Consider the following 16,976-nt stretch of genomic DNA (forward strand, 5'->3'; position numbering starts at 1 on the left):
TGCCGGAGGGCACTTTATCCTCGGGCTGACAGGTATGTCCCGCCCCCTTTTGTCCCAGGAAGGTGCCAAATACAAAGAGGAACGCCGTAAAAGGACATGGTCAATGGCTTCTATTTGAGACACATTGTTCTTTCACAGCAGACGCTCTCGTCCATCTGCACTGGCCGTAGGGTGAAAGATTTTAGCTAGAATTTAGCTAGAAACCTGGGATTGTGGATTTTGGTCATCTTTACAGCTACAATGAAAGAGGAAACACGAGGTCATTCAGAGTCGGGCTTTTATTCTTTGTAATAAATGCATCTTCTCCAAATCCATTTTCAAGCTGTTCAGGGATAAACTGGGACACTGGGGTGTTATTCCAAATTAATCAATTCAATCATGCATATTTCTATTTAAAAGCACAATCGCTGAATATTTACGAGGCTCCTAATGTTACAGAATGCAAAGATATTTACACGCATCCTTTACTATATGAGATTAAAAACTTCTTTACATCAACCATACGTAATCAGGTTATACACATTTTTGTTTACAACATTAACGTTGAGACAAAAAGACACGCATTTCATAGCTGCCTGTAGATAAACGATATGGTGCTATAAGCGGCAGATTATTACTCATCGGTATTCATCCACAAGACGCAGAAGCTCTGAGGGATTTTCTGCCAATCACAAAGTAATAATAAAAAACTAATTTCTATAGTAAATGGAGCAGAACACTAATTAAAATCAAGTTAAAGTGTGTCTAAATAAATAAATAATATCATGGGTCTTGCCAAAAATCGGTATTAACTATGTTTCGCACAAAGCAACGTTTTCAGCAGTAACCCATAACTTCTATAAGAGCTGCATCTAGATCAGCTAAAGAAAGCGTTTGGTTTAAAAAGGCCTTCAGACGTCCAAATAAAAAAAGAACATAATATGTGAGACATTTTTCTTTTCTGATTATAATTACAACAGAATTTGCAAAATTCAGTTAATTTTGATTAAAGAGCTTCCCTTAAAAAACACGAGTACTTTTGTTTTAAATTAAGCTTTTGAAGAAAGTAATAAAAATATTACAATATATTACATTTCAGTGGTGCTAAAGGTTATTGTTATCATTATCATTTTTCTTATTGAGGTTTTCCCAGAAGCTTTTTTTTCCTAAACTCAGAATTTTCTTGGATTTTTCCCACCGTAATCTCATTTAGGATTCAATTATAGCAATATTTTATTGCTCTGCCCTGATTTTTTTCCACCTTACAGAGCTGTAGGAGGAGACGAGAAATTTTAGATTCGGAGAGATATCTAATATTATAATGTTTCTCCAGTGACAATTCTTATGTTAACTAACATGAACAAACAATGTACAATACATTAATTACAGCATTTATAAAACAATTTGGCTTTCATTTTAAATATAGGTCACAATATCCTTATGTATAATCACTGTATAAGTAATTACTGCCTCCACTAAATGATATCAAATATGAATTCATCATTGAATTCAGAATTCATGTTAATAGCGACATAATGAAGAAATAGGATTAGAGTTATGCTTCGGTTTTGACATAAGTAAGAAAATGTGATCATTCAATCTAATTTATTTTAATTAAGTTTTGTATTATATTTTATTTCATTTTCAGTAATGTTTGGAAAGTCATATTTCAAGCTCGGTAACCCTGGAGCTTTCTTCACTGAAAGGCACAATCCATTAATAATGTAATTATAAATAAAATTTGTATAATATTATTAATACCTGTTGATATAATTTATAATAATTTATATTGGGACGTTTGTTTAAGAGGAGGCAAATATGAGAAGTTTATATATATATATATATATATATATATATATATATATATATATATATATATATATATATATATATATATATTTTTAAAGCAAATATGAGAAGCAGGAGACTGAGAAAAAGTCTCCAGCTGGTGTTCATGAAGCCACTTCTGTCTAAGAAAATATTTTAAGTTGTTAAAGAGATTCCTCTGGTTTATTTATTTCTTAATGCTTTTTTTTGCTTCCCTCCCGATGACTTGTTACGAACGCGCGTTTCCAGTAAACATCTCAGAAAAAGTCCTGGGGTTGTCCATTCCTCAGCCGGAAGACCACCAACAGCTAGCTCCTCGTTGTTACAAACGTGAGGAACCACAGCTGATTCAACTCCAGGCGGACGAGATCAGCTGTTCAACGACATGTTGCCGTTTCCTCAAAGAAAACCTGAAGCGTTTCATTTTGTGCGCTTCACAGCTGATGTTTTGCCATTTTAACTAAATGCAGTTTGTAACAATAATGCTGATATAAAGCCTTTGTGCATAATGCATCATAAAGTTATTCATAACGCACGCTACCGCATCCAAAAATTGTCAAAATATTTATTATGCATGCATGTACATGCACATATTTCAGAAACGTATTTACTTATAAATAATACAAATATGCATATGTATGTGTGTGTAGACATGTATGATGCAAACAAAAACTTTAATTGTGCCTGTGATGAATCACGATTAATCGTTTGACAGCACTGTTTTTAATACATGAAGGTTAGTTTATCAGGTTTTATTGCATTTTCTGAAAGTGTAACAACGAATAGGTAAGTATTATAATGCATACATTTTTGGAACAACATATAGATATTACTTTTACAAGTTTTGAACTGATATTGTGTGTGTGTGTTAATTTTATTTAACATTCATGTATAATATTCAAGGATGTCCGCCGAACTGTACTTGTTCTAATTGCCTCGATAGAAATCAACGTAATGAACTGATTCTCATTACCTTCAATTAAATCCCACAGAATGGCCATTTTTGACACTTGTGTGAACTTAATAGCCCACCTGCCACAGAAGGCAAGAAGCGTGTGCCGGTGGAGGGTATAAATGGCTCCGGCTTTGCATAACAACACAGGCCGCGTAGAGACTATATCAGGTGATCAGGGCTGAATGCATTTTAAACATGCCTGCCACGACACCGCAGAAGACAAGCCCGTGAACCACGCTAGATCTGTCTGGAAAGTTATTTCGGCAACGACCTGTTGTTCGCTTGGTATGAACCCCGGGTGGAGCGCCGCTGAATCACAATGACCATTGTCATTTGACCCTCTCTGAAGTGACCTTCGCGTCTGAAAGCAGCTGCTTGGGATCAGCGAACAATTTACAAAGGCAGTTATGCAAAGAGAGCGAAAAGCAGCATGCATGCAGAGGACGGCTCGGAAGCAATTAGAGAAAAGAGAAATCTATCTATCCGTCTGTCTAGAATTTTTGATCTGTTTTTGGTTAATGAGGGAACGCGTTATCTTATATAATATCTTATAGTTTTATATTTTGTGCCATAACAATTAAATTTGCATTTTTATATTTATAATAAAACATTGACTGATGCATCATCATCATCCTGCTCATGCTTACCTTCAAAATATGTTACAGTTTAAAAGTAGATCCACGCAGTTCTTCATACACAAATTGTACACTGTGATGCTGTCAACATATAATTAATTAGACATACGATGCATAAAAAGGCAGCGATATGATTGCATTTATTCTGAAATTGCTAATTGACTTAATTTCAGAATCTCTCCCAGCTGCATTTTGACATCATTGATACATTTTTTAATGAAAAATGTAAAAAATTGATTAATTTTTGAATGCACTAATGTCAAAGAGAGATTCTGAAATGAACTAAAGTGAATTAGCACTGCCTTTCAGAACATGTCCTCACTTCTGTCCATCATCTAAACACGGGGTTAAAAGCAGGGTTAGAGCGACGATGACCCAGGGATTAGTGTGACAGAGAAAAATGTGAAAAGTTGATTTGCTGTGACACGTACATTCATTCATATCAGCGATAAACAACATGCATGTGAACCGTCTTTTCTCTCATAGCCTTTCTCATTTTTTTAATCAAACCAAAAACTGCATCGCAGTTTGCTGACAACGTTAACTCTATAGTGAACGAGAACAAGACTATAATACTAGAACAAATGTCTATATATACAGCTGGAAGCGAGTGGCGGTGACAGGTGAGGCTGATTGATGGGAGAACACACAGGAAGTGAAAACAGAAGAAACGGGAGCGTTCTACAAACTAAAAGTCTTTTTCCCCGATTAGAGACGGCAGCCGTCGAAGGTCAGGATGAAGCGAGTGTTATCAAGCAGGTGGTTTATGGACGACTACTGCTGCTACTAACTAGAAGTTTCTTTTTCCACAAAGGTTTTAGTAATGAAAAGAAATTAAGACATATCTATCTATCTATATGCCTTTCGGTCTCTTTCTGAAACCCGTTTAATTGCGTAATCTGGCACTAATTGGAAACGAAGGATGCTTTTTTTGTGCTTTTGTTCACTAGAGTATATCCACCAACGCCAAACACTTACATTAGCATAGCGTCAAAACGTTAAAAATGAGCGCACTTTTGAAATAAGGCGCTCGAGGGGTGAAGCATAGCAAAGGTCACGTTGTTTTTTTGGTTTTTTTTCTGTGTGTGATGTCCCAGACAATGTCCCATCTGTGCTGAATGATGTTATTTCTGCCGGCTGATCCTGGCACAGCAGAGAGCAGCGCTTTCAGAAGGGAAGAGTGTCACCTACTGGCCCGTACGCGCTATGTCTAAGCTTTTAGACCCGATCCAGAGCTCTGTTCATCTCACAGACCCGTCACTTACTTATGTTAGGTAATGCACAGTAAGTGCATTTTCTAATGTATCTTGCATTATCGCCTATAACTCACATTTTCATCATCGCTGCGGTTTTGAAAGAAAGAGTGCGATTGGTTGATTTCATTAATCAGCAATAAGGTTGAATGAAAAAGCTGTTTTAGAACAGGTATGTGTGTTGCACTTTATAGATGACGTTAACATCAGTTGTAGGATAAAATTGATATTCAAAGCCGAGTAAAATCGCAAAACGCTGTGCATTGCAATTATAGAGTATTGTTGTGTGTAATGGTGAACCGCGGTATGCATTAGTACAGACCTCTGATGCTTTTAACAGAATGAGAATGAAATAAATCTGACAGGATCAGAAGCCGGTATTGTGTTGTCTCTCTCCGCTCACCATGGCCTCTCAAAACTGGAGTGCAATCTAACTGGTGATGAGAGAGAGATCCACAACCCTCGAAACAACTGGAATTCATTTATTTATTTATATTTATTTTATTTTTTGGCAGCCTTGGTTTTGTAATGAAGTTTTACTGGCACCACTGTGCAAGATTTATACATGTGCAGTGCTTGGATTAAAATAGAAATTGCGTAAATTGTAGTCCGTTACTGAACTACATGACAAAAAAATATAGTGACGTATTCCATCAGGTTGCTCATTTTAGGTAATATTATCAGTTTTTCATTACGTTTCGATTTTTTTTGACCTAACTTGTTTATCACATTGGTTTAAATAGAATGATCGGAAAATGGTCGGAAAAATGACTTTTTATTTATTGTTGTTGACGTAATAAAGTGCAGTAAATATTACATTATCAAGGTTTCCCAAACGGTTCGTAAAGGTTAACAGGTTTAATAAAAAAAATTAAATTGTTAAAATGTAAACTTGAAAATAAATAATAAAAAAAACTAAATAAAATTATATATATATATATATATATATATATATATATATATATATATATATATATATATATATATATAAATCTAAATAAAATTCTATATATATATATATTAATAAAAAATTCTAAATAAAATGTTTTATATATATATATATATATATATATATATATATATATATATATATATATATATATATATATATATTTGTTTACTTATAATTTGACCATTAACTAATGCCAAAGAACTGTGAAAATTTATTTATTTAAATATAGAATGATGTTTCTAGGTTGCACATGTAACCTTGGTTCCCATTCAGCCGGTCACTTCGATGCGAATTAGGATCTCATTTTCAGCTTTTTGCATCGGACTGATCGCTTTGTTTAGCATCTGAGCTCCGTGACTCCGGTTTCACCGCACATACATCTGTAACCTATTTTAAAACGTATTTTATTGTAATTTAATAAAGTGCTTAATTTTTTGGAGTCTATTTAAGCAATCCAGATTACATGTAGGCCTAATCTTTTACTGCATTTCAGGGGGTGTTCACGCTCTTGAAGCCACAAAAGACCCAAAACCTTGTAAAGCAAATTCATTATATTTACAGTAAAAAACGGCAGCTGTGGTTGCCATTTAAAAAAAATGGTAGCAACACCATTGACTTCCACAGTAGGAAAAAAATACTATAAAAGTCAATAGTGACCCAAAACAGCCTGGTTACAAACTTTTTCAAAGTATCTTCCTTTGTGTTCGGCAGAACAAAGAAATTCATACAGGTTTGGGACTACTTGAGGGAAAGTAAATATATATATATATAAAATAATGACTGGAACTACTGAATACTGAAATCTGTTCTGCACCTTTTGTAATACACCGATAACCACCAAAATGTGATGAATCAGAAACAGCTTTTAAATATTAACATACATAGAAGATGCACGGTGTCATTCACACAAACACTAAACACAATAAACATTAACAACGTTAGGTGTAACGTACAACCCTAACGTATTTAATCTGATAAGAAAAAATAAAAAGAGACAGTTATTTTAAAAAAACATAAAATGTGAAATATAACGCAGGGAATTCTGGAGATGTTCAATTACGGTTATTTACTGTAAATTATACAGTCTTTTTTCGAAAACGGTATACTACTGTAAAAATACACATAATGTCCAATACAGCTTTATATTATTAAAGCTATATATATATATATATATATATATATATATATATATGAGGAGGAACTTACAGTTACACATTGAAGCATTTTTAAGGATTTTTTCTGTCGTTTTTTACAGTTAAGTGCTTATACCGCAAAACATTTTATTTTTTTACAACTCTAGAAAATCCTTCTTGTTTTCAGAACGTTTAGATATTTCGGCTAGAAGCAAGACTGAGAAATCTAGACTAGAAACATTTTTTGCAGTGCAGGCTCTACCCGTGTGACGTTCTGGAATCGAAGATAAACCACACGCACGACGTCACAAGCTGCTTAATTATCGTTCTGACATGGAAACATTTCTCCACTGCGTCAGGTCAAAGCAAACAACCGTAAGTATGGCATCTTCTGACCTCACAGACTCTATATATATAGATATAACTAACCCTGTTAGACATCAGGAGCGTGTGTTGAGGCTGGATGTGTGGCAGGAGACTCAGGTGAGCCCTTCTGCGTCAGCGCCGGGGGCAGGAACCTCTGCCCATTGTTTTCATCTTCCAGCTCGGTGATCACAGATGGCTCTGTAACGCAGCAGGAGCCAACACTCTGGTCTTTAACCAGGATAGAGGCAGACCCAGAATACCTGACCTCATAATAAAGTAGTCTGGGGAAAGGGTTTATGATACCATGCTTTTAAAATCAATTGGCAATATGCGGCATTTAGTAAAGCTACAAAACTGCTTCAGTTCATTACACTTGATTACATCACTGTGAGGGATAAACATTTTGACTCTAACCTGATGGTTGTGGCTTACTTTAAACAAAGTACTTTTAAGCTTAAAAAAAAAAAAAAAAAAAAAAAATATATATATATATATATATATATATATATATATATATATATATATATATATATATATATATATTATTATTATTATTATTTTTTTTTTTCTTAAAACAACAATGGTTTTCTAGAGTTGTAAAAATAAAAAAATGTTTTGAATACCTGGTGTATTTTTTTTGTGTGTGTGTGTGTGTGTGTGTATATATATATATATATATATATATATATATATATATATATATATATATATATATATATATATACACACACACACACATTTAAAATGACTTGAATATCGTCTTATGTAAATAATTTTAGTTATTTTCGGGTATAAGATTCAAAAATATTGCACAATTTCTGTGACATCCCAATGACAAAAAGTATTAGCTTGGCATAGTATTTCATTTCTACAATATCATTATTATATTTCATATTTTATTTCATTTTAGAAAACAATGCTTGTGTCCTCTCAGACACATTTAAAAGAAAATATTCAGTATTTTATTTTTTTACTGTTTTACTGTGTGATTGCATAGAACTATGCACCCAGACGCGTTTTAAAAACTCAAAAACAAATGCTTTTGTTGACTGTGGACTTTAGAGTGACACAAAACCTCAATCTGGAAAACTTCAACAATCTCAACGGCAATCAGCGAAACATTATTACAATACATTCCTTTTAAAAGAATGACAGAAGGGATGCCGCTTCCACCAAGACCCCGATTCTCTCGTTTCGGAAACGAGCAGCTCTCTCTACCTTAAAGAGGCTTAACACTGTCATCACATTATACTCATCTGCTCTCCCTGCCGCTGTTTGTTTTGCGCTTAGCAGGGACTTGTGCTGTAGGTGGATTTTAATGTTGCCAGATGGCAGGCAGAGATCAGAGGCTATCTGTTTCAATGACAATATAGGGACTAATGGAGACTATAATGATAGAGGCTCAGAAATGTGTTGTGTGTGTGTGTGATAGGAAACTGAAATTGCTCCCTGCCTTTAGATCGTCACTGCAGGGGTTTAGCCTCGCTGCGGAGGATTACGAGGAGGTGTTAAATAACGTGTGGTGGAATGACGCCCTTTCTTCTCGCGCCGGACCTGTGAGGGTACCGTTTCCGGGAAACGGTAATGGCTCACTTGACATGAAAAGTTTCCAGTCTAGAGCCATGTATAAGCATCGTGAGCCTCTGCAGAGACAGATTTAGTGCTAAACATCCTGTTTCGAATGCAGCTCTCGGTTTTATTTTAAGGGTTTTAATATTAGAGGGTGAAAAAATTCACAATGCTTCGACTCGAAAACGTCCACCTCGAGGTATTTTTATTTATTATTAGAGAAAGTGCAAGCAATGTGTTATGTGGTTTCAAGGTTTAGCACACATACGTCTCTGCTCCAGTTCATCATCAACATCAAGTATTGGGACAAAACAGGGCAAAGGTGCACGGATGAATTAATAGTTAATGCCTAGGAATCAATTGGGAATAATCTTTTTCTAATCACTTATTTATGTGCTTCTTGCTATTTGTGAGTGTTAATGTGAGTGATAAAGTCATAGAACATTTATACAGTAAATCGATAATGGTATGATTTTGCTAAAAAAGCGGAAATTGTTGTAACATTAAATTGCTTCAATGGGTTTTTCTCGGCATGCTTAGTCTTAGAAATGTAGTGTATTTTCCAAATATTGAGTTTTGGAACCGGTATGTAGATGAAAAATGACTTTTAATGTGAAATAATATAAAATTGCTATTCCATATGTGCTCTGACAGAATTAATCTATTGATTATCGTATGATTTTTTTCACCATTTCCCCATAGTGTTTAATTCAAACCCCCTTTTTAAGCTTTAAAACTCTAAAGCATCACGATTAGCCTACAAGTTACACACACACACACACACACACACACACACACACACACAATGCATACAAAAAACTGAACACAAAAGAAGACATTTTGAAGAATCATGGTAACCGAACACTTGATTGCACGCATTGACTTCCATAGTATTTTTTACATCGACTTCCATGCGTACAATCAAGTGTTTGGTTACCGGCATTCTTCAAAATATCTTCTTTTGTGCTCAACATAGAAAAACAATGCATGAGCAAATGATGACAGAATATCCATTATTGGGTGAACTATTCCTTAATTATACTTAATTTCTAGGGTACTTCACACATCAAATTATGCAGAAGTAGATGCCAGATATGTCCAGTGTGTCTTTGAACAAATACTAACATAATGCAAAAACTGATCATGTGAAACACACTGTCATGGTAATCCAATGAACACAAGCTTTTGCATGATGGTGCCCTTAAAATGCAACGTGCTCTTTTATTCAAAATAAAAGTGTGCGTCAAATAAATGTAGGCTATAGGCCGCATAATAACAAAAATGAATGATATAAATGAAGCCAGGTGGGTAAACCGAGATGTTATCGTAAGCGGGCTGTACTGACTGTTCAAGAATGTTTTTAATGAAAAAGCAAATATTAAGACCTCGCTGAAAGATGCGTTTCAGACGCCAGCGAAGTCCAAACGTATTGTATTTGCATAATTTCATCGGTTGGATCGCGCGGCGTCGACGCGGACCGCTAAGAAACGCTCGCCTGCCAACATCGAGCCCGGCACTGAATGAGAAGCTTGTGCGAAAGGGGCGGGAAGCGCGTGCCATCCGGAATCGAGGTGTAACGGAACCCCGGAGACCGCCAGCCAATCAGAGCCCTCGCCACTCCCCCGCGAGCCAATCAAAAGCCCTCACGCCTGTCAGCGATACCTGCCTCTTTCGGTCCGCTTCTTCAACGCGTTCTCCTCTCGGAGGTTCGGCGAGGGTTACCGACGTCCGCCGTCCGGAGCCGTTCTGTCAGCGAGGACCGCTAAACTTACGATCGTGAAAGACACGCTGAACTTCTTCAGCTGCGGCTCGACGTTAAACGTGAAGTAGACGTAGACTCTTTCCTGAAAAAAAAATCCCATTTACCTACTTTGTCACAGTTAACGTTAGCGCCGTCGCTTTAACGCGGCTGTCAGATCCACGGCGAGCATGTCAGTCTAGCAGATGCTAAACTTCCAGTTCGTTTCGAAACGGCAAATGAGTCACGTTTGCAATCACTAAGAAGTGACATGTTTCACCGGAGACGCTTAAACTGAAAAAAAGGATTTTTTTCCCCCCTTTATTGTGGCGCGCGTTTCTGTTAGACTCGCCGCGTCGCTCCATCAGTCTCCGTTAAAACCGTTTCTTTCGCCGTTTTTGATGTCCCGAGAGAAAAAAAACGAAGGCTGAGCCTGAGGGACACCGCTTTATTATGTCGCTTTTTTTTTTTTTTTACGGCGAGGCTGAAGGGAAATTTAAAGACCTAAAAATAAAGTGTCGGTTTCTACTCCACAAAGAATCATTTGAACTTCCTACCGCAGAAGGAGCGGGACGTAAATAGTTCTGACATGTGGATGTAATTTCAGAAAAAAAGAGGCAGACAGATGCAGAGAAATAAAACGCGAGCGGAGAGAGAGAGAGAGAGAGACTGGGGACAGTTTGAATCGAGCCTGCGAGGAAAAGCCGTGAGAAAATATTCATAATTTTACAAGCAGGCGATGTAATGGGAGGGGAGCGGACAGAGGAGAAATGACTGGCTCTTTTTAACACAAGTAAACACCAGAGAAAGCCCATTCAAGCTGACATCGGTCCGCGCGAACTTGTCGGGATGGGAGCCACGCTCATAGTACACACTTTAGGTTTAGTCTTTTGCGGCACCTTGCTGAGTTTCGTCTACGGTCTGGTAAGTTTCTTTCTTTTTCTCCCCCCCCCCCCTTTTCAGTTCTCTGGTTATGAAATGAATGCCGCTTACTGATAGCCCGCGACTTTCTTATCCAGAGTGACACCTATTACCGAAAACTGCAAGAATCGAGACACGAGGCGAATTGATTAATGTTACGTGACATTTAGACTCGTTCTCTTTCTTTGAACTCGTTGAGACTCATTAAAATACTACGCCTTTCTGTCGTGTTTTACTCTGTTGCTGAACGTAGCAGTCGTTTATGCTCCTGATTCGACCTCCAACCTGAGAGTCCATACGAAGTGAGCGCAAAACACATCTTATGATGCATTGGCGAAACCTTATAGTCATCCTCTGAATCCATCAGCGCTCTCAGATGTGAATATTATACTGTACGTTCACAGCAGTGGCTGGATATGGTGGGGTGCCCTTATTAAATAAAAAAAGGACTCAATGGTGATGGACGGTGACCCTCGGTGATGTGGCAGGTAAAGGATGTCGCTTTTCACGAAGTTCACGCAGTCAGATGTGCGCCGTATAATTAAAGCCAATCTACGGCGAAAGCTGCAATTTGTCACAGAATGAGCAGGAAGGCTGCGCATTGTTTCTCAGCGTAGGCAAGATCAATTACAAGTCACCGCTGTATTGTTTTACCGAGCTGCTCTCAGAAACGGAAGGACCGTCAAGTGCCTTGAGCGTCACCATCGGAAAGCCAAAAGCGCTCTAGGCATCGCTGCGTGGAGCAACTGGGAACTTTCAGATAACGCCAAACCCAAGCCCTACGTCCGGGGCCGACCCGTGGGTTTGTGGGGCCACCGGCAAGATCATGAAAATAGGTCCCTCCAATATTGACGCAGCATTAAAACTGAATAACCACTGACGTGACAACTGCACTGAAATTTAAAAAAAAACAAAACACCAACTAGATGAATGCGTGAAGAATAACGCCATGACTGAACGCCGTTATTTAAGTGTTTGGCTATTTTTTAACCACCTTTCATCTTTTATCAGGTCGCTTAAATAGCGATGTGACAAATAATAATTTGCAAATCATTTAGCGATTAATATCATCGTTTTAATTTCGCATAATAACTGCGTTGTACGACTGATGTACAGTAACTTTATATGAATGTGATGTATGGACAGAACTGTGTGCAAAAGTGAACGGAGGTCAAATCAGTGAAAAGTACATTAATAAATGTAATGAACGTCTTCATACCTCATTAAGAGCAGATATATAAAAAAAACAGATTTGTTTGTTTCATTTGGCTTTTTTTCACGTTTGTGTTGACAGTCTTTGAATTCATTGCACAGATCTGCTTTCCAAAGGCTGCTTTAAACACAGAGAGTGTCTCGAATAGCCACGAAGCAATCTTTTTTGGGGCCCAATTTGTGCATTTGTGGCATCTTGAGCACTTGTAAGGAAAGATAATAATACATAAACCATAAACCAGTGAGGCTACAGTACAGTTTTGGAGATTGCAGAATATTTAATGTTTGCTGCGTTTGTTAATGATTGTGATTAAACTTATTTATCAGCTATTTTTCAGCTGGTGATTAAAAGCTTATATTATATATACACTATATGTGTAGAGCGTGGTCTGTGTTTTTAAAGACAAGGTCCTCGTATGCCTGCTTGTTTTTGTCGTATGCTGGTGAGCCGATCGCATTTTGTTAATGGAGAACAAAGAATGTTTATTTGGCAGTAACTGTGCTAAAACCATACTGTGTATATATCCCTGCGGGGCCCTGCGGGCGTGTTGGGGCCCCAGGCGACCGACGCTCTGTATTGCCTGTATGATGGACTGGCACCGCTTACCCTAAACTTAAACACGTCTCATCGATTTAAAGCACATTACAGGCAGATAAAAGTACAGTCACAGTTATTTAAGGCAAAAAGTAACCGAAAGTAAATGCGGCGCGGTGCTTTCCAAGTCTTGTGAAGCCATGAAATATGAAACTTAATGTTTTATTTGCTAAAAATAAACCTGCTCTGTTAATTCAGCATCACAATCAAAGCTGATTTAATGCTTTTTTTGGCGGCAATTTTTGAATGTGTTTGTAATTTGGCCTTTTTAAGGCCAAAGGAGACAGTGATAATCATATATATATATATATATATATATATATATATATATATATATATATATATTTTTTTTTTTTTTTTTCATTTTTATTGCAATTATACCTGCTTTATTTTTTGTTTTAGATTTATATTATATATTAGGATTAGGAATGGAGGTTAAAAATAGTGCAGTGAAAATAAAATTATCCATATAATTACATATGTCTTAATGACTAAATTACACTAACATTATACTTCAATGCTGATAAGTTTCCCATACAATTTCCAAAGTTTTTTTGTCCACATGCTGATGACTGGGGTAGTTTATCATCTTAATAATAACATTAAAGGTGCGTCTTCGGGTTTAGACTACATGGGAGTGAGGATGTATTGTATATGCAGTCGTTATGTAATATGTTTTAAACTTCAGAGGAGACATACAAAATCTTCATTTGCCATTTAAGAAACCAACAGTTTAAGCACGTCGGACTATTTTGTTAGAGCAGGTAATAAGGTGCCACTTCAAACATGTTGGAGCTGCTCCTAATTGCATTAGATGCTGCAGGTAATGAATAGAGCTGATTTAAAAAGTACCCTACGTTACCTTTTGAGTGCTTTTTAGGACATTGCTTGGTTAGATTGTCACTATATGTAGTTGATTAGTACTGTAGGTGCTAAAAGTTGTGTTTGCTATATGTGGCTTTCCAGAACCCAATGTGATTTTCCAGCAGGTCTAACAGAACTGTTATCCTTGGTTAGCCAACTTGCATAGCTCAACTTTTTTATGTGCTGCTAATACATTATTTTATCTTATAGCTGTTTGCGTGCATCGACACTGTTCACCAAAAAACAAAACAGAAAAATCAGTTCGCTGTGCCCATTGACTTCCATATTATGTTTCTTTTTTCTGTACTACAGAAGTCAGATTCTTTATTTGCAGGTGGACTATCCCTTTAGGTTTGTAAACGAATGTTGGTTTCTAATTGCATTAGGTATGATGTTGCAAAATAAATCCACATTGTTTCACTGTCTTTGCAAAAGTGAATGGGTTTTAGCTGTGCATTCAATAGTAAGTTTGCAGTTATACCAACTTATGACTAAAAGATTGCTGTGCGTAACGTCTGATAATATACTGCATATATTCAAAAACTCCCCCCTAAATAACTGAGTGCAAAGCCCGAACGTGATCAAATGAGAGTCCCTGGAAAAGAGAGAGAGAGAGAGATTATGACACCTTTCTAAATGCATGAGGGAAAGCAGCTGCTACGATTGGTCTTTAGTAGACGGAAAAACATTCTTTCACTGACACTCAGATTTCCAAACTGTTGCTTTCTGTAGCGCAAGTACAGAGCGCACCAAATCAACATTTACAACTTAAAAGTTTCAGTCACTTTCTACAAATTTTCAACATTGTGTTTAGTTGTGGAAGCAGCTCGGCTGAATTACTGTTTAAAGTCTTCAAGTGTCCTGACCTCTACTTGAGGGATGGACCACTGCTCTTTCATTTCCCCCATCTTTCAGTTTGAGTTGTTTTTTCATACATCAAACAAACACCTTTGTTCATTTCTGAAGTGAATTCCTGCCTGTGTGGAGATTAGATGCACTTTTTGTTGAACTACCACCTTGAACTTGAGTGTGTTCAGAGATTGAATTCATTTAATTCACTCACTGAAACACAGTGATCGTAGACACCATTCTAGCACAGCCAAACCTGTATTTAGAGCACAATTTAAATAAAACAGTATTGTTAACCATCAGCACATTTGTAATCGATTTAGTTAAAATCCTTTATTGCATGATTTCACACTTTGTGTGCAATATAAAATCACCCAAGTGCACCATTCTGACTTCTCATCTAAGCCGTTTTTAAAGGGCAAGGATCTAGTTGTGGATACTCTGAAGGTGAAGGTGAACCACTCAGTCCCAATCAGATACAATACAATGCTCAGTGGGTCACCCAGCATGCCTTATTACAGAAAATGTTGTCTGGACGAAAGTGACTCACTATGTTCCTCCGTTTATTAAAGAGGAAATGCAACTCTCAGGAGCCACGGCATGCAACTAATGCCCGGCATATGACTAAGCTGTCACTTTGCTACTCTTTGGATGCATATTTGTCCACGGAATAACAGCGAGGACACTATATTCTCTTGTCATTGGAGACAAATATTGTGACCTATCACCCAGGCTTCAAATTTTGCCAAAATGACAATAACAGAAAGTCATGTTGCAGGTCCCTCTTACTGCAGGAGGTGAGATCGGGGCACTAGTCATGTGGGTGCTTCAGGAGCCGATCTCTCTAGCTGTGTATATGTATGTATATGTTGTGTTTCCATGTTTTATGGGGACTCTCCATAGGCGTAAGGACTTTTATAATGACTGTACAAACTAGAGTTATTGCCCTACTCCAACTCAATTCTGTATGCTTTATAAGCTTGTTTCCTCATGGGAAACAAAAATGTCCCTACAATGTGAAAATTTACTGGTATTCCTATCCTATACTATCCTTACATTTGGTCCCCATAACGTGATAAATACCAGGTGTACACTTACACACACACATATATTTGTGTATAGGCTTTGGAAGTCAGTGGCTATATATTGTGAAATTAATTTACTATTATTAAAACACATCTTGAGATTCCTGCGCTGTTTCATTCTGTTTGAGTTTCTCATATCCGGCCTGAACGGTCTTCTTACAGCACTGTGCACAAAGAATAAAGGTCTTAGTCTGAGCTGCAAGTCATGATAAAATCCTTTTTTCATATTGTGATAAGTGTGATGAATTATCAAAACAAACAAATGAACCGTTGATAGTCACCAAAGAACAGTTTGTCTTTTCAAATTAAAAACAAATAATGCAACAATCGCCTGGATAAATTAAATTTAAATATAAATGTATACAGATTTATATGTAACCATTGTGTGATTTTATATATCAGTATTTGCTCTAAAAGTAAGAAATTGTACAGCTGGATGGAATAGGTTCAGATGTCAACATGCATTGTCTTTTTATTTCTAATAATTCCATAATCATCCTATAATCAACTTCTACGTTTGATTCTTCAGACCTAACTAAACGTAATTATTTATTATTGACTGCTTAAAACGAGTCAATCAGTCATACAGATAAATCTATGCCAGGAATGTGACTGAAGCTGAATGCCTTATTGGAAACAGAACGGATAATGAATTCAGAATAAATTGCAAAATCAAAAGAATAATAGAAAATAAAACGCAGTCCCTCTTTGTTCGGAACAACATATAAGCATGATAAAGAACTGCAATTGCTTTGGCACAGCTAGCGTGTATAGTGAATGAGTATAAACTCTATGAATACAAACATGCGCAGCATGATCAAGGATCCGCAATACAACAATACTGCACGCTTACTTCCTAGAAGCGCTGCTCCGAAGAGTAACTAAAAGCATCGAAAAGTCTCATTCATTCATTTGAACGAGTGACTCTGGAGCACAAAGTCGTAAGGGCCAAATTTGCCTTTAAAATTGTTCAAAGGCAATCCTTAGCAATGCATATTACTGATCGAAAATGAAGTTTTAATCATTTTTACGGTAAGGAATTT

General features: G+C 36.7%; 1 protein-coding gene across 1 annotated transcript in view; it reads left to right on the forward strand.

Annotated features, from left to right (window-relative positions):
• The first annotated feature begins 10,376 nt into the window (after nt 1-10,376).
• pth1r (parathyroid hormone 1 receptor) overlaps nt 10,377-16,976 on the forward strand; it is a 62,414-nt gene continuing 55,814 nt past the window's right edge. Inside the window, exon 1 of the mRNA XM_043254140.1 lies at nt 10,377-11,331. Coding sequence (XP_043110075.1) covers nt 11,257-11,331 — 75 coding nt within the window. The 5' untranslated portion in view covers nt 10,377-11,256. The remainder of the gene's footprint in view (nt 11,332-16,976) is intronic.

The sequence above is a fragment of the Puntigrus tetrazona genome, chromosome 2 (genome assembly GCF_018831695.1).
Source record: "Puntigrus tetrazona isolate hp1 chromosome 2, ASM1883169v1, whole genome shotgun sequence".
Lineage (NCBI taxonomy): Eukaryota > Metazoa > Chordata > Actinopteri > Cypriniformes > Cyprinidae > Puntigrus > Puntigrus tetrazona.